Below are 17,817 nucleotides of genomic sequence, written 5' to 3' on the forward strand. Positions count from 1 at the left end.
AAAGTCACAGGCCAACCTTGAAATTTATTGAAAACATTGAGGACATTTTTCTTTCTCATTAGATATAAACCCTTTTAATATGGAAACAAATAGATTTTACTTCACATTCAATAGGGAACAAGCTTATAATAGAGAAAGAGGCATAACTTTTTTTTTTATTTTTTTTAAGAAAAACATCCAATGCCTCTTTCTCTTATTGTAGCCTTCTGGGTTAAATTTCAATGGTAACCTTTTTGCACAGGCTAACAATAATAACAATATTCTTCTATGAAAATCCAATGACTCAAGTCCATTCCCTGGAGTAGCAAGAAAAAGTACAGCTGAGGGGCAGTGCTAGAAATGCCAGACACAGCTAATGCGGAACTAAATCGTATGAGTGGCATTACTAAAACTCCCGGCATTACTTGTGTCTCTAAAACAGTCCAATGGGGGGCCACGCATAGGCAGAGAGCTCGCTGGTCTATAGACGCGAGAGATGCCAGGAAATGTAGTAGTGGCGTTATTTCAATGCAGAGGCGGGCCAGCTGCAGTTCATATTTAGGATTCCTTTTGGGGCCAAAAAAAAGGATGTTGGGGGCCAGATTTGGCCCCCGGGCCAGAGTTTGACACCCCTGGTATAGTAGTTTTAGGTTGTTTTTGCTGAATGATGGTGTCCAGAACTGTTACTATTACAAGAGGATCCATTGGATCAGTATCATTTGTTCTTTTTTTTAGCATGCTGCATGTTAAACAACTAAGCCCTCAATAGAACCGTCTATGTTATAGATATAATTATTGTAATAATGAAATAATGGTAAAGATATGATGCCTCAATAATAAGGAGGATTTAGTTGGCTCTGTCTCCTATCTATACTATAGGGTTTAAAAAATACACTGGTTTTACAATAACCTCTTGTTTGTGCCAAGGCACAATTTCTTCCCACCCAGCTTTAAAATAAATCTGAGCTGAAAACAAAGTTGCCTATAGTTTTGTTGAATAAGGAATAAAGGAACAAAAGAGGCTTTTTTTTGGCAAGCGATTATATGTATTAGGTTTATTTACAAAAATCCTTTATAACAATTGTGTGTGAATATACAACTAGTGGGTAAAATACAGAGAATATAATATATTTTTGGCCACCTTGGCACCATACAGATACTACTACTGCCTCAGTCCAGGATTAGAGTAAAATCTCATTATAGAGATGCATCCAGTATATCAAGAACATTTGCAGTCATCTTTTTTTATAATTCCCACGCGTTTCGCCTTAGCTGCCTTATTCTAGATTGTAAGCTCTTCAGGGCAGGGTCCCCTCCTCCTCCTCCTCCTGTGTCACTGTCTGTAACGGTCTGTCATGTGCAACCCCTATTTAATGTACAGCGCTGCGTAATATATTGGCGCTATATAAATTCTGTTTAATAATACTAATAACTTGCGATAAGGAAAACAAGTTATTGGAAGATTTGGGAGTACTTCTATGGTTACTTAAATGATGCAGGAACCCCTGATATAGCACAAAATATAACGATCATAAGTTTCATTTAGGTCTGGCATATGTATAGAGGATTTCTATCTGGAGGTTGGTAACGTATTCAGGTCCTAGCAGCTACAAGGCACCTGTTGTTGTCAGTATATTTTTGTTGCATTTAGGTTTTCCCTATGTAATTGTATTACTCATCTTGCTAGGCTAAGACACCGCCATGCTGATCCAATGGCTTGGATAGTTTCTTATGAACTGACATGGCACTGATATGCAGTCTTGGACTATTGGTTTCACTTGTTGCACTGTTCAGTGAATCAGCAACAGAAGTGATCATCACATCAGAATGGCAGATGTGTAAACTAACATTCCCTGGTGCAAATCAACCATGACAGCCTTAGTTGTCCTCTAATAAATATATAAAACGCATAATAGATTGATCACAAGGAAAATAGCAGAAACCAGAACTCAGCTTCCCTTCTAATGATAAATACGACATCACATACACTAATTTTATTATATGTATAGAGTATGAATATGTTATAAAGCTGCCATGTTATCATGAAGACAGAATACACAATGATGATGGATTACATAATTGCTGATACAAACTGCTGATACAAAATTCCTGTCCCCAGCACCCTCATACACAGCTGATACACATGCAGACTTTTGACACTGAACGGCACTCACTTTGCCCAGGTCCAAGAACCTTTATTGGGGAACTAAAGCTGCTGAAGCCACCATAGCTGTGCATGCGCAGTCCACTCCCGGAAGGGGCGCTTCCTCTTCCTGCGTGCCAGCTGTGCGTTCCACTGATACTTCCGGAAGTAAATCACGTGAAATTGGGGGAAGACCAGACTTTTCAACTTACTTGACCGTTTTTTTACTTTTTGGTTGATTCTGTAAAAAGTATGTGGTATATGAATATTCATTATAAAACTGTACATATTTATCTCAAACACTTCCGTAGCCGGCATTTTTCTGAAGTACGAATGTGCAGGAACACGTGACAAAATATGACGTATGGTTGTAGTTTAACTTTCAGTAAGAACGAATCGGGACTTTGGGAAAAAAGGCGACCAATCAGTGCAGTCACCTTCTTTGTGACATCACGGGGACATCCGACCGTCTTGGTGCACTGGATAAGGGTCTGTACGCCTCAGGTAAGGAGCGGTGTGCTGGGGTGAGGGAGGGGGTCATAGCGCTGACATAGAGAGGTGCGGTGCTGGAGTGCTGATCCCCAATTTAGGAGGCTGCGGCCTGCTGGGGGAACCGAAGCCTGAGCAGCTCCTATAGGCGCTGGCTGCCCTGCTGTTCACAGCTTCGCAATGGAATTGTCATGGCTCTGCTTCCTAAGCTTGGGGGGCAGCCATTTGTTCCAGCAGTGTGTGTGTGAGATGGCTTTAACATTAGCTATAGCACAATAATGTAATATGGAAACAGTGTATTTCCTATTTTTTTTTTTATAAAGCACCACCATATACCATAGCGCAGTACAATAAATAGGGCCTGCAGATGATAAACCTTCATAAGCATAAGCAATGAAATTCAATCAGGAAGGGCCTTGCCGTGCATTCTTGCTGGATATTGTACAGTTAGATCTGACCATGTGTGGAGACGTTCAATAATTGTGAATTATGATAATCATTAGTGTTTGTGGTGATGGTGGAGATGAGCTGGAGATGTTCGCCTTAGAAATGAAAAGTACTTTTGAGTTATAGAGATGATTAGATCTTTGAGAAATCCCACGAGATAGGTCACTAATGCATAGCACCCAAAAATCCCTATTTTACAACCAAATCCCTTCACCGCTCCACTATCTCCTCCAATATCCTTATATATTTATTAATGTCCTATTGATTTCCAGTAATGTTTTGTAGAACACTAAACTTATCCACTCTCCAGATCATTGCTTTGGATGAGTTCAGAAGTTCATATAAATGAAAAGGAGCAGTGGGGGAGGAAGGGATCATTGTTTTGGTTTCACACTTCCCATGAATGGGGGTGTGGCCAGGGAGTGCAAGTTGCTTAAATATCAGCACTTGAAGGTTTCCCTCTATTACATCTGAGAAGATTGGAAGGTGCTCTGTGACCTGTTGGTGCTCTGTGACCTTGTTGGGTGCTCTATTAGGTAGGTCTTTTGATTCTGATGTCTGTGGAAACCTGTATTCCATTGCTAATTCTTTAGATCAAGCTTTAATCAGGGTGTTATTTTGGAAGGGTTACTTACTATGACACTATATTTGTTAATGGGTGGTTAATTTTTATAAGAGAGGAGGGTAAATATTGGATGATGACACAGAATCACGTGTTCTATATTGTAAATGTTTGCAGTTTATGATCCTAATATTTTACAATTTTTTTTTGCAGATAAAAATTTAAAGAAAGTTTTGTGACCACACAACAACAATCATGAAGATTGCAGTGGAAGGTTGCTGTCATGGCGAGCTGGATAAGATCTATGAAACTATCCAGTTTTTGGAGAAGAAAGAAAACACTAAAGTTGACCTCCTGGTCTGCTGTGGTGACTTTCAGGCAGTGAGGAATGAAGGGGACATGAAATGTATGGCCGTGCCCCCAAAATACCGTCAGATGCAGACATTTTACAAGTAAGGCATTTTCACTATTTGAGTGTACACAACATGTTAGCATGCAGCATAAAGAGAATTGTGATTAGACATGTTACAAACACAATGTTACTGTGTGCATTGAAAGATGACAATATAGTTACTTTGTATGTTAGATAGTAAAACGTTATCATTAGCTATTTAGAGGTGGTTTAGCTTTGTTCTTGTCATCCAATCACATGGCCAGCTTAGTTATATTAAATGTTATATTATAGCAAGGTCAGCATACAAACATACATTAATGACTGACTGTATGTATGTATTGTACAGGTATTATTCTGGAGAAAAGAAGGCTCCAGTACTTACAATCTTCATTGGAGGAAATCATGAAGCATCAAATTATCTCCAAGAGTTGCCATATGGAGGCTGGGTTGCACCAAATATTTACTACCTAGGTAAGTGTTTTTGCAGCATATTGTTTACATATTGAATTGCATGACTATCAAAAGAAACACTGCTTTTTCACACACGCCTGATTCTCACAATTGGGATCCCAGCTTAATTTGCACAACAATGGATAGACTCTTCACAAGAGACTAGTATGCTAAAGACCCTTGCTTTCTTGTTAAATAAACAATATTTCCATAACAGTAACTCTAACATTAGCTAAACAATATCCCTAGAGATGTGTTTCTCAACCAGAGTTCTTCCAGAGTTTGCTAGGGGTTCCTTAAACAATAAGTCATTTGTGCATTTCCAGTCAGCTTAACTGATGCTAATATTTTTTTGAGAATCTCCCTGGCAAAACAATGCAGTTAAAGTCTTGAGGAGGTTTAATCATTCTCTAAGAGGTCTACAGTACACATTATGCTTTGGCCATCATGGTGGTGTTTTTTTTAAAAAAATGCTTTTTAAAAATGTTATTTTAATTTGTTTGTATATTTGTTTTTAAGGATATGCTGGAGTAGTAAAATACCAAGGTGTGAGAATTGGAGGAATTTCTGGCATCTTCAAACACCATGACTATAGAAAAGGTAATAAAAAATAGTTGCTTCTTTGTTTGCTTAGATATTTCTTCCTTGCGGTACAATAACCCTGACCTGTATGTGGTTTGGTGTTTTTACCTTTCTGAAACATAACCAATATCCTTCTGTGTGCTGTTTGCAAAAACTAAAACTCCATCACTGGAGTCTGAGAAATGTGATTGGTGCTCTAATATTTCTGTGTCTTCTGTCATTCCTTTAGGTCATTTTGAACATCCTCCATATAACAAAGACACAATTAGAAGCGCTTACCATGTGCGGAACTTAGAAGTCTTCAAACTCAAACAGGTATGCACAAAATCATTGGTGTCCAAAAAGTTTCATAACTAAAAGCCCCAGCTGGCAACGGAGCAAACGTCTCGCACTGCTACAATACATTGTTTAATATATTGCATGTGTTCTATCTTATGTGGTGTTTCAGAAAATAGCCAGTGTGTGCCTTGTAATCAGCTGTGACAATTGCTTTTTATAATATGTTCTAAAGCCCCATTTAGTTTTGTTTTGAGGGGGCAAAGGTTACCCTGCCTTTTAATATTTTTCTGTTGGAGAGATCTCTCCTCACTTCTTGGTGGGAAAAATTTTGTGAACGTAAACAGACCGAAACATGGTTTTTAGTACAATAAGAGAGGGCTAAACTTTTGACCATTTTTTATTTTGTGTCCTTATAACTCCCACAACCAAAATACAGGAAATTAGGGGAAACCTTCCACTCTGGGTCACTGACAAATATACTGTAATCTTTTCTCTATTTAATCTAACAATGAAAAACACATTGCGTGTATTAGATGTTAAGATGAACCTTACCCAGTCTAAATGCCTAAACTGTAACATGTAAGTTTGTAATGGTATGGTATTTACACAATGGCACTGTCTACATATACCTTTTCCCATAATACACCGGGATTTCTAAATAGTAAAATACAGACTATACATTTTTTCCATCTGGCTGCCCTAGGTTTTTTTATGGTACATATATTTAAAATGTCACGTCTTGTTTTGTCACATGATGATGTTCTAAAACACAAATAAATGTTCTACAGAATAACTATCCTCTAAAATTCATAACAAACCTGCTGTCTATGGAAAGCAGCTAAATGTATTTCTTTTAAAAATAGGGGGAGGTGGCAAATGTTACTAAATGATCAGTGTCTCATGTGTGTACAAATACTAGTATTATCCAAAAAAGGTATTTGGAGACTTTGTTATGCCTGACTCCTCTTTTGTTTAGCTACTTTTTAATTTTACAACTTGCCGTTTCAAAGAAGGGTCTTCGCAATCTGTCATTTTATTTTCTAGAATGCCCTTTGTACAATTTAGACTTGAGAACACTGCTGATACCTGATGATCTTCTCTTTGCAGATAAATGAGTCCATGGACATCTTCTTGTCTCATGACTGGCCTCGTGGTATATATCATTATGGGAACAAGAACCAGCTGCTGAAGAAAAAAGGCTTCTTTAGACAGGAGGTAGAAGACAACACTCTGGGCAGCCCAGTAGCTGCTGAACTCCTCCACCATCTCCAGCCATCATACTGGTTTTCTGCACATTTGCATGTCAAGTTTGCTGCTTTCATGCAACATGCGGTAAGAAATCTCCCTATTTCATGTAATAACACTAAACATCTGCTTGCAATCCTACCTACAAACTTCCTGTAATAGATACATCAGAGTTTCCCTATATGAAGCTCAGCCATAGACTGAAAGTTTGCCTCCACCAATAGTGTGCCATTGTATAATTTACAGATGTTTCCGAATTCTGACTTTTCTGGTGCCTGTTTGTAGTGATTTGTGAGGTTTGCCTTCCTATATCTAATGGCTGGCCACATAACACTCCATTATTTTTGTGGCGGAAACCATATTACTTGCTCCATTAGAAGCTTATGCGGTATATTCAGCGACGTGTTATCAATTGCCAATACTGCCTATATAAAATTCCAGTATGCCCTGAGAGTTTCTTTTTCCAGATCAAAAATGTCCGTTCCAATATTTCTTTTAACAAACGATCCTGCATTCATTACAGGTGGATTGAGTGGAAAGTGTTTCCATATAAAAGCTAAAGATGTAATATAAGGTCTTTAATTTTCCAGTTATGTTGGTGCCAGTTGCTGTAATTCAGTTGCATCAACTATAACAGAAATCCTGTCTGTAAGCAATAAGTAAAATTAGTTACTGCTTTTGCTGTGGGTTAACAAGAACATTTTCTTTTACAGAATAAAGTAGAAGGAGAAATACCCAAAGCAACCAAATTCTTGGCACTGGACAAATGCTTGCCCCATCGGGATTTTCTTCAGGTAAGAATAGTTTTCTGCTCAATATTTTGTATAAAATTTAGGAAAATGTATTTTAGTTGCTTAGGATTTCATGTTTGTTTCTTATTTTTAATTAGATTGTTGAAGTAAAACATGATCCCAGCAAGCCTGCCTGTTTAGAGTATGACCTTGAATGGCTGTGTGTCTTGAAAGCAACTAAAGACCTTCTCAATGTAACTTCAAAAACGTGGAACATGCCTGAGAACAATGGCCTACACAGCAGGTGAGATCACAGACACAAGTCTGTAGGGCTTATTCATGCATTGTACAGTCACCACACAACCTTGATAAGCTATAGATGGAGGATATAGACTAAAGCTACATACACACGGCAGATTTTTATCGCCCGATAATCGGCATCGGCCAAATATCGAGCGAAAATCTGCCGTGTGTACAGTCGGTGTCGTCCATACGACCGACCTGCCGGATCCACGGACGACGACCGATCCTAATGAAAGGGAAGGGGGAGAGCGCGCAGCAGGGTGCCGCTCCGTCGCTCTCCCCCTACCCTCTCCATAGAGTATGTACAGCACCGTTCATGCATCGGGTAGTCCCTTGTCGTTGGAAAGGATCGTGAAAGATCCTTTCCAACGACAAAAATTGCAAGTGTGTACGCAGCTTAACTAACCCTCATAGGTTTCATTTGTGACGACTTTGTGTTCTACCACTTGGTTCTGATGCTGTGCTTGATTAACTTTTATTCATATTTAAGAAAATAGTCTGCTAAATTTAGATATGATTGGCCTAAAAAGTCATATTTGTATAATTAAAATGTCAAAAGGAAATTTGGTTGGACAATGAATACTGCTACTTTTTATATTGCATGGTAATCGCCCTGTGGGTTAAATTAATTCAATAAAAAAAAAAAAAGATTCATACAATTGAATAATCAAATAGAAATGCATGCTACGTATCAAATTACCGAATACTAACTGGTATCAGCAGTTGAATTAGATCAGATATAGTTTAGTGCAACAATTTTTCATATTATTTTTCAGCACTGGTAAAGATTATATAATATCATGCAACATAAACAATGTGATTTAATATATCAATAAACATCTTAATAAATATAACTTATAACTGTCCATTTGTCACTTAATGTCCAGAATAGTTATCATATTCAGTTCATTGCCTTCAGTTCATTGCAAGTTATTTGAAATCTATTTTTTTTTTTATTGTATGTTTATTTTTTGACTAAATGCTTAAGTGAGATTATAACGTTGGTGTTTTTTTAATTTTAGGTGGGATTTTAGTGCTACAGAACAAATAAAACGAGAAGTCTTACAAGATCTAGGCAATGACCTTACAATCCCATGCAACTTCAGTGTCACTATTCCATGTTATGATCCCAACAATCCTCAACACAACCGAGTGGCTTCTCACAATATTAATCCCCAAACCACAGAGTTCTGCGCCCGTTTTGGACTTATTGACATTAATGTTAAAACAGGACAACTAAATGATGAGGGTGGAGAATTTAATGCTGCAGAAGATAATGACACAGAGAGCAGTGGATCAATAGAAGACCCCAGTGAATACAGCACTGACACTTCTGCCCTTTCTACCTCTGTTAATCCCGATGAGATCACTCTGGATGATGATGAGGAGGAGGAGGAGGAGGAGGAAGAGGAAGAAGAAAACTTCTCTATACGATCTGTGGAGCCCTCTCCGGAATATTCCCCAAGCTTTTCTAATTTACGTGTTCTGCCAGATTCCATGGTTCTCTCTTCAGATGATGCTATGGATTCAACCAATGATGAACTGGAGCATTCAGAGAGCAGTCAGACTGAAGGGGAAGAGAAGAACCCTGAGAAGCAACTTAAGAGACTGAGCGACGAGAATGTACGAGGCAATGTGAGGATTAAAAGGAGAAACCAGGCCATCTACACAGTACAGGATGATGATGAGTAGCCAGATAGGTACTGGATTGTGGACTATTTGGACTGCTGTAAAGCAGTAAGTGACTTGCTGGCAGTGTTGCGGGCCGCATCAAATAGTGCATTATTCCATCTCACGCTCACTGGTTGGTCATGCAAGTAGTTCAGCTGCGTAATACATTTGTATAGTTCAGATGAAGTGCTATCCTGAAAGCGGCTACAATGAAAGGCTACTGCAGCACACTGGGACTGAGTAGTTATTCAATGAATATCACTGCCTATTTTAAGTCCACTGTTAACCCCAGCTAAGAAAACCCTGTAGGACATAAATGTTTTACAGGGGAGAGCTTTAACTATACTATACAATAGTAAAATGCCTTTGTGTAAATATTTATCAAATGTTTTATTTGGTATTATTTTATTATTTCTTAACCATATAATGTAAATAAATCAAGACAAAAAGTTGTTTTACTTTTGAGTTTTTACTATTTATTCTTTGAAATAATTGTCTATATTGAAATGTGATTGAGAAATTGTCTCAGACTCTTTCCAACAATAGAAAGTGAAAGAGGCAACCCAGTCTGGACAAGACATTTCTTCCTTCTACCATTATGGTAAATGATCGGTCAAACCGATTTCCCATCCTAAGACTTGGAGACCATCTAATGGATGTTTCAACCTTGTCAAGCTGCCTTTGTTGTGCACAATGTTAGACAAAGGGGAGTTATCCAACCTGATGAAAAAGAACTGAAGAAAAATGTCTATTTCCCATTCAGCAACTATTAACGCTAACCTTTAACAGAATTCTACCTTCCTGCTACTTTTCCTAAATGTAACACCTATTAAACCTGGCTGTAGATACTTCACTTCAGCTTTAACATCTTGGCTTCAACTTCTCTTTTTTTAGAAAAATGTTTGCACTTGTAAGACATAAGCTAAACGAGAGCTGATGAGCTGATGGGCTGATGGGCTTTGCTCTGGACAAATTATCAGTGTGCAATTATATTTGTTTCATTAAAAGGTAATTTATCCTTTATCAGTCCTTTCACAGCCACGTACACAGTTATCAGTCACACCGACCCAATAGGCTTTAGAGGAACTACAGAGAAGGCAGCTAGTTAGAAACTGAACTGGACAAGTGAATATAACAAATATGCACACTTCTCCACAAAAATAGGAAGATGGAGAGAGAGGTATGTTGTAGTTTTACTTCCCTGGCAGTATGAATACAAAGTATTTTAAAAGAAGAAGGGGAACATTTAAAAACACTTAGTATTTTAAATTTTCCGCCTCTCAGCCGCATGATCCACCCCTCCAGCCACATGCTCGCAATCGGATGCCCTGATGGCATCTGCTTCCCCTGGCCTTGTGTCCCCAACGTTCACACATCAGGGACTCAGATGCTGGCCGAGCATTGCCAGGTTACACAGATGCCGGGCATCGATGGAGGATACCGCGGGAACGTGTGGACCAGGTATAAGACTTAAAAACTCCCTGGCAATTCCACCCAGAGTGTGGCTCAGGGTTACTGCTTTTGGTATGGAAAATTCATTCTGAGCCACACTTGGGATTACCGCTAGGGAGATGAAATCAGGAGCAAGCAGCTTGGATTGACATCAGTGCTTATTTACACAATATGCTCACAGTCACTCTAAGACAGGAAGTGTTTGACTGGCAGGATCAACATCTAACAGTAAGATGGAAAAAAAAAAGTCTCCGAATGGAAAATGATTGCAGCATAACATTGAAATACTGATAAGCTGCAAAATATGAAATGTTTGGTATTTCATTCAGATACACTTTAATGACCTGCTCATCTCTTTGGCACTGTGACAGTGTGTTTCATTTCTTTTCATTGACCTAAGCTACAATAAAAAAAGAGGTGGAAAATAACTTTAAAATAAAAGTCAGAGCTGTTTCTCTCTAACTATGCCACTTCTTAAGAATCCCGAGTTCATTCTCTGAAGTAGGTCTTTAAAACTTCCATCCTGAACATGGGAAAAGACGGAGGACCCTGCTATTTCTAAGGTACTATTACTAGGTTGAGGCTGAACATTAAACCTCTGATTAAATGTCCCCAGATCTTCTTCATCTTGAGTGTCTGGTGAAGCTATGCTGTCTGCATGCTCAGAAGTATTCTGCTCCACCCAAGAGTAGACAGGATCTGCAATAATGTCTGACATTAAAAGAGAGGATTCTCTGCGTTTGTTTGAGTAATTTCTTTCCATATCTTCACCTAAAAGTTTGTATCTTTTCACATTCAGCCTTGTATCCTCTTCCTCACTAGAATCCAATGCAAACACAAAAGTCTTTTTAGGATTTTTCTTTTCTATGCTGTGAGACAAGGACTCTTTCTTTCTTTCTGCTGTTAACTTATGGAAGGATTTCTGAGCAGAAGTTGGCCTTTTTCTTTTCTGTCTGCCATTAAGACTGTGAATCTGTTTCTTTTTCATACCTAAACGAAGATTTCTAAAAAGAACACAAAGGTATTCATGAATAAGAAAAAAAAATCATAAAGGGAGGAGTAAAAGGAGTCTTGCTTCTTGCAAGGAGTCCACAATATAACACTGGGTTATTCTGCTACATTTTACAATCAGTTGTGTAATTACCCAGAATGCACAGCAAAAAAAGTAAAAGAAAATCGTTAGAGGAAGCATCAGGGTCACATAGGATGAGGGGAAGCGAAAAGCCATTAAAGTACATTAGTTACTTGACCCTGAACTTCTTTTGGAGTCTTTAATAGTCATAGGCATGTAGAAGACAAACAAAGTAACAGCGGGGCTAACATTTTACACATTATGTCCCCCACTGCCTCCCTAGTAGGGTAGGCACATACAACAAATTGTGGTTGGTTTACAGATCAAATATTCCATCTACTGTACACATCAGCCATAACAGTTTAAGAAAGTCAGACATACAAAATATAGGATACAAGAATCCTTAAAGCTGAACTTCCTATAGATACACAACACACACATTTTTGAAGATCTGTAATCATTATTATTTTATTTCTTTTTTTAATGCAGGAAGTACTTGAACTTGTTCCAGTATTAGCCTCTTGCTGTAGTAGGGCTGAAGTGTCAGAGAAAAGAACAGGGAAAATAGCAAACAGTTCCTATTGCAACAAAATCTGATGAATGAATGGGAGATTTCTTTTATTCTTATTTTTGTTTGGAGTTCTGATTTAGGGGTTGACACTACTACTTTTGTATAAACACATACATCTATACAAAGATTCCCTTGCATCAGAGGCTGCATAATCCTAAATTGTGTGGGAACTTTAACAAAGCTATAATTGCTGTAAATATTTATCTTCTCAAACTGCATTCTACTTCACTTTTCGAATGTCAGCTGTGATGCCTCCACAATGTAACCCTGCTATTAGAAACTGTAGAAAAAGTTTAATAATATTTCCATCTTACCTCTTTAGAAATGAGTGTATCCTGCAGCATCTTACTGAAAGGTTACCCGTTTGTCTTTTGGTTCTAAGTTTCCTCACAACATAATTCAAAGTTCTATAACACAAGAATAAAATCACATTGATCAAACAATGATAGAAGTTTTAAAGAATAACAGGGAACAACAAGAAAGTTATTAATCATTCTTGATGAAAGTTACAAAACAAAAAAAGGTAAACAATGAAAGGCTTATATTGTGAATTGGTATGACATACAAGAATATTTTTTAGGATAAAAGTATAAAAAGGTACTCCCTATGCATAAAGAACGCAGTGGGTTCACTGATGATGATGACACAAGATTCCCCAAAAAATATATAAATAAAAAAAGGACATATCAGGTCTAGATAACTTTATGGTAAACCCTGAAGGTGCAAACTGGAAAGCAATATTAAACACTTCCAAGCCCAAGAAATGATACACACAAGTAATATATTATTATAGATTTGATATTTTACATATAATTCCCTAACACATTCTAAGGCCAATTTTAGAGGCAATCCTAATAACATACCAATATGTTTCTGGGTTGTGCGAGAAGCTGGAATGCTCTGAGAAAACCCCATGCATATAGGGCTTTATTGAGAAAACAGCAACATTTAGGGCTTTATTGAGAAAACAGGGAACATTCCCTTGTGGGAATCTTCCAGGTCCATGTGTTTCAATGGCAGTAATTACTTCCCACCAGGGAATATTTGGGGAAATTTGGGGTTAGATTTCCTGGTTTATAAACAACACTTAACCTCCATGCAGTTAATGTCCCATCCAAGTGTTAATCCATTAGCACTGTGCCAAGCACCAATTTACAACTTTTTCACTGTCCCCTTTTTTAATAGAGTAACATTTATTTTGTGACAGACTTAAAGGTATATACAAAAAATATTCCTTTCTTTTATGGCAGTATCTTGTAATCTCAGCTATACCCAACCAAAGTTTTGTACTACTAAATATATTCACTGCCGTGGCATTCTACGGTCTATCTTTTTCCAGAAACCCCTCAAATAAGTGTTAATAAAAAAGTCTTTGGGCACATATACTTAATATAAGTACTCTATAACCCCTTGGTCCCAGTCAAACGGTTATTATTTTATTAAAATGGGAGCATCAAGATTTTACCAAAACACACTAATAAATACAATTCTGCAGGATTTACCAATGTGCCAATAGAAGGTCTAAATGTGAACATGTTACCATAGAAGTCAACCTATCTGGAAATCTTTTACATCACTGTCAAATTTTCCAAATACAAAATAAAATAAAAAAAAATGACATTTTACATTTTTAATGCTTTTATTCAAATTTCTTTTTAGATTTTTAGAAGACAACCTGTTTTGTTCCCCTTTCTTCCTTTTGTTTCTTTTTTCTGTGGGAGCTCTGTTTATCATCATCCAGAATTGACTGCGCCAGTGGCTATATCCTAGAAAGAAAAGAGACAGGGTTAAGCCAGACTACAATCGACAGCTGTAACCATTTCATAAGTGTATAGGTCTGACAATGCTTTTATGCGACATGCTTTAAACAAGCATTTATTCAAAAAAGGGTTACATCATGACAATGTTTTAAAAGGTAAATATTTTTGTTCAATGCCATTTCTTTCCAAGAAATTTTTTCACATGAGTCACACCCAGGGTAGCTAAAACAGTGAAATAGAATAATAAATGGAGCCTTACCTAACCCGCCGGCATCCTTCTCCGCAATCTCGGTCTTCTTGTTTCCTCCGGTCGGAGTCTTCTGCATCCGATGAGTCACCAGGGAGTTCGCGGTGACATCAGTGTGCGCGGATGTTCTGTTCGGGGCACGGCAGGAATTTCAAATCTATTTGTATTGCATTCAATACAAAATAACTGTTTTGAATGCAATACATTGGATTTATGAAATATTTGGATTCATTAACATTTATTTTACATTATAATATATATATATTAATTTATTTAATTTATTATTTTGACATGATTTTGTGTTTCAAACTTTATTATACTCATACCATTATATTATACTGTAAAATAAATTTTCATGAAAAGTTATGTACCGCTTTTAGACATAAATCCAGACAAATGAACCGCTCAGCAGGATAAAGAAAAATAGATCTCTCTCACAACAATTTAAAGACTTACCTCTTGCTTTGCAGCACCCTTTTTGTGACAAAACATTTTACTGTCTAAAAAGGTATTACCACTGTCATGATGTGACAAACTTCTTAACATAAAAATCTCTACCTGGTTGTACATTAGCTGGTTTAGCAAAATTCAGACACCTTGACAAAAGTTTTTTGGTTATATTAAGGCACCTGATTAGCGGTCACTGAATACTAGGCCAGTTTTTGTTTTAGCTGCAGTTGCTTTTTAACTTTAACAGGTTTTGAAACAACAAATAAATTAAGCAATTAAGAGATCATGCACAGGATTTTTTTTTAACCAACCTGGCTTTTTTGGAATTTCTTCATCAGCATGTTTGTTTTTCTTGGCTTTCTTGTAACATTTTCTGCATTCTCTGCATAAGTATTGTTTGGCACATTTCTCCATAGTCACCCCTGATTCATAGCCATCTAGTGTCTCATAACTGTATTCAATGTTATTGGAACGTGTACTGTAGGAGTCGTCTATAAAGGGCTCATGGTACAGTTGGCCATCAGCGCCATTTTGCTTTTTACCGGCAGAATATGTAGAGGACTTTGTATCCACGCTACATTTACTCATGTAAACCAGTGAGATGTTCTCTTTCTTGTCAGTAGAAAACACCGATTTGCTACATTTGTAAATCCTAGATTCTGACTTCCAACTCTTCGAAAATTGTGTTAACATTTCTAATGCCGACTGAGGAGACGAGGCACTATTAGGGCTGACCGCACTGTTGTTGTCCACCGTGGAAGAATTTTGACTACTGCAGTATATACTTTCTTCATCTTGTGCAATGGAATGATATCTTCGGAAAAATATAAAAATGAAGTAAATATTATTATACTCTAATTATTACTCATTCATTCACATATTGGAAAACACAGACTGCAATACCAACCAGGATTTCTAACCTCTAAACGCTCTTTCCTAAACATTTTCCCTTTAGTTCTACTTAAAGAGTTTACATGTTAAAATGTATTCATACCCAAACTGTGTTTTTATGTGTGAACAAAGTTGGACAATAAGGTTAAAGTGGAACTAGACTAAAAACCAAAAAAATTACACCTAACTTTAATTCTACAGGAGAAAAAAAAGAGCCTCTCTCACCCTAGGAGGAAAAATGTCCGATCTGCGCATTGCTCAGGGCATTTGCAGAAGGAGCAGCCAGAGAGAGTCTCCCGGGATGCGTGACGTAGGTATCCCAGGAGGCTCTGTGCTCCCATTTGCCTAGGCAATAAGGAATTAAGGGGCAGTGCTGCACCCCCTTTTTCTTTTTTTTTGCACTTAATAAAAACCACAAACAGAATTTTTACCTTAAATAAAAAAAGGGTTGTCTACATGTTTTTTTGTGAAGTGAAAATTCTGGGTTTAGGTACGCTTTACCTCCTTGGCAGGTCATTTCTGTCTGGATTTATATGTCTAAAAGCGGTACAATGTCTTTCATGAAAATGTATTTTACAGTATAATACAGGGTTCTCCCCAGGCCCTTTTAGCTGGGCGTACCACCCGGCACTTTTCAGCACCCACCCGGCTGTTTTTGGGTGGTTACTAAAGAGTTTGGTCACAATAAAGGGGCTGCCACCCACCTACAATTTCTTCCTACCCGGCTTAAAAAAATTTCTGGGTTGAGCACTGTAATAGTTTGAGTATTAAAAAATTTGAAACACAAAATCATGTCAAAATAATAAATTAAATACATTAAAAAAATAAATAATAAACTTTGACATAATTTTGTGTTTTAGACATATAAATCCAGTGTATTGCATTCAATACAGGTATTTTGTATTGAATGCAATAAAAAATAATTTGAAATTCCCACCGCGCCCTTAGCGATGGCCGCAAACACCAACGTCACCGGGAACTCCCGGGGAACGTCAGCGCACTCGCCAGGGGACAGATCGATGAAGAGGATACAACCAGAGGATAGCAGGACGCCGATGGGACCAGATAAGCCTTTATTTTTTACTTTTTTAGCTACCCCGAGTGTGCCTCAGGGTTTGTTTTTTACCTCGAGCCACACTCGGGTTTACCACTCGCGAGGTTAAAGTGGCCCTAAACTCAGAAAACAAAAAGTCACCAGGAGGCCGGTGGCACATGTTCTGCACTGCCAGGGGACAATGTGACTTCTGTGCATGTTATCATTGGCCATCCAATGGCTGAAGACAATCGCCATGGAGCTGCCGGCAATGATGTCACCTGAGGGATCAGCAATGACAGGACAAAGCTGGAGACAGGTAAGTACCTGCTATAAGCAGCAAGAATGCTGGGCATACATACTGATCATGGCAGAAGGCTTCATTGGGGAGATTTATGTGTACTTCCTGTTCTGGAGACTCAACAGGAAGCGAGAGTTCACCACACACTGACCAGATATTCTCATTTAATTCTACTAACAACTATGTGCCATGTGTGATACTTCCCCCACCCTCTAGATTGTAAGCTCCTGGGGGCAGGGTCTCCTCCTGTATCACTGTCTGTCCTTTACAACCCCTATTTAATGTACAGCACTGTGTTATATGTTGGCGCTATATTAATCCTGTTTAATATTAATAATGAAGGAGCTTTGTGAGGGAATGCTTTAGGTGGGCCCTCAGCTGGATATACAAGGATTGTGTGGTCATATTGTAGCCTGTCAGGTGAACTACAGACAGGGCCTAGAAGTTAGGGGAAAACATAGCATCACCAAAGGATAGACCCGGACCAGCAGAGCCGACATTCAGAACACAACCGATTGAGGTGAAATCCACTCTGTGGGAATAGCGAGCTGCACGAATATCTTTCCCCTTCACTGGCCTATAACCCAGACCCCGCCACATACATACAATCGTTCGAAGGCTTCGTTCATCTCCATATTTCCCGCCAATGCTTCATCCCTCACACAGACATAGACTGTACATTTCCCTGGCAGAGCACAAACAAGCAGTCACGTGGACAGGCGCTGCAATGCCGTGGATAGGCCGCAGACTGAGGCTCCACCTGCT

The 17,817-nt window shown here is 38.2% G+C and overlaps 3 protein-coding genes across 4 annotated transcripts in view; 1 reads left to right on the plus strand and 2 right to left on the minus strand.

Moving 5' to 3' along the window:
- The window catches only part of VPS8 (VPS8 subunit of CORVET complex), a 100,828-nt gene extending 98,593 nt beyond the window's left edge, over positions 1-2,235 (minus strand). The window contains exon 1 of the mRNA XM_072419111.1: positions 2,154-2,235. Within this exon, the coding sequence (XP_072275212.1) occupies positions 2,154-2,217 (64 nt within the window). The 5' untranslated portion in view covers positions 2,218-2,235. The remainder of the gene's footprint in view (positions 1-2,153) is intronic.
- A 190-nt stretch (positions 2,236-2,425) lies between these two features.
- DBR1 (debranching RNA lariats 1) lies at positions 2,426-9,733 on the plus strand. Of its 2 annotated transcripts, none has more exons than XM_072418649.1 (9): positions 2,426-2,626; positions 3,834-4,072; positions 4,361-4,485; positions 4,984-5,064; positions 5,276-5,361; positions 6,433-6,657; positions 7,284-7,364; positions 7,460-7,605; positions 8,627-9,733. In XM_072418649.1, the coding sequence occupies exons 2-9, from the start codon at positions 3,876-3,878 to the stop codon at positions 9,294-9,296; spliced, it is 1,611 nt and encodes a 536-aa protein (XP_072274750.1). In that variant the 5' UTR covers positions 2,426-2,626; positions 3,834-3,875; the 3' UTR covers positions 9,297-9,733. The 2 variants fall into 2 exon arrangements, with proteins under 2 accessions (XP_072274750.1, XP_072274751.1); XM_072418650.1 differs by lacking the exon at positions 2,426-2,626 and adding an exon at positions 2,835-3,594.
- Positions 9,726-17,785, minus strand: LOC140335740 (uncharacterized). The gene is made up of 5 exons (XM_072418651.1): positions 17,659-17,785; positions 15,139-15,641; positions 14,046-14,136; positions 12,685-12,777; positions 9,726-11,731 (listed from the first exon to the last, which is right to left on the minus strand). Exons 1-5 carry the CDS (start codon positions 17,685-17,687, stop codon positions 11,170-11,172), a joined length of 1,278 nt encoding a protein of 425 aa, XP_072274752.1. The 5' UTR covers positions 17,688-17,785; the 3' UTR covers positions 9,726-11,169.
- Between the last annotated feature and the right edge of the window lie 32 nt (positions 17,786-17,817).

The sequence above is a fragment of the Pyxicephalus adspersus genome, chromosome 7, assembly GCF_032062135.1.
Source record: "Pyxicephalus adspersus chromosome 7, UCB_Pads_2.0, whole genome shotgun sequence".
Lineage (NCBI taxonomy): Eukaryota > Metazoa > Chordata > Amphibia > Anura > Pyxicephalidae > Pyxicephalus > Pyxicephalus adspersus.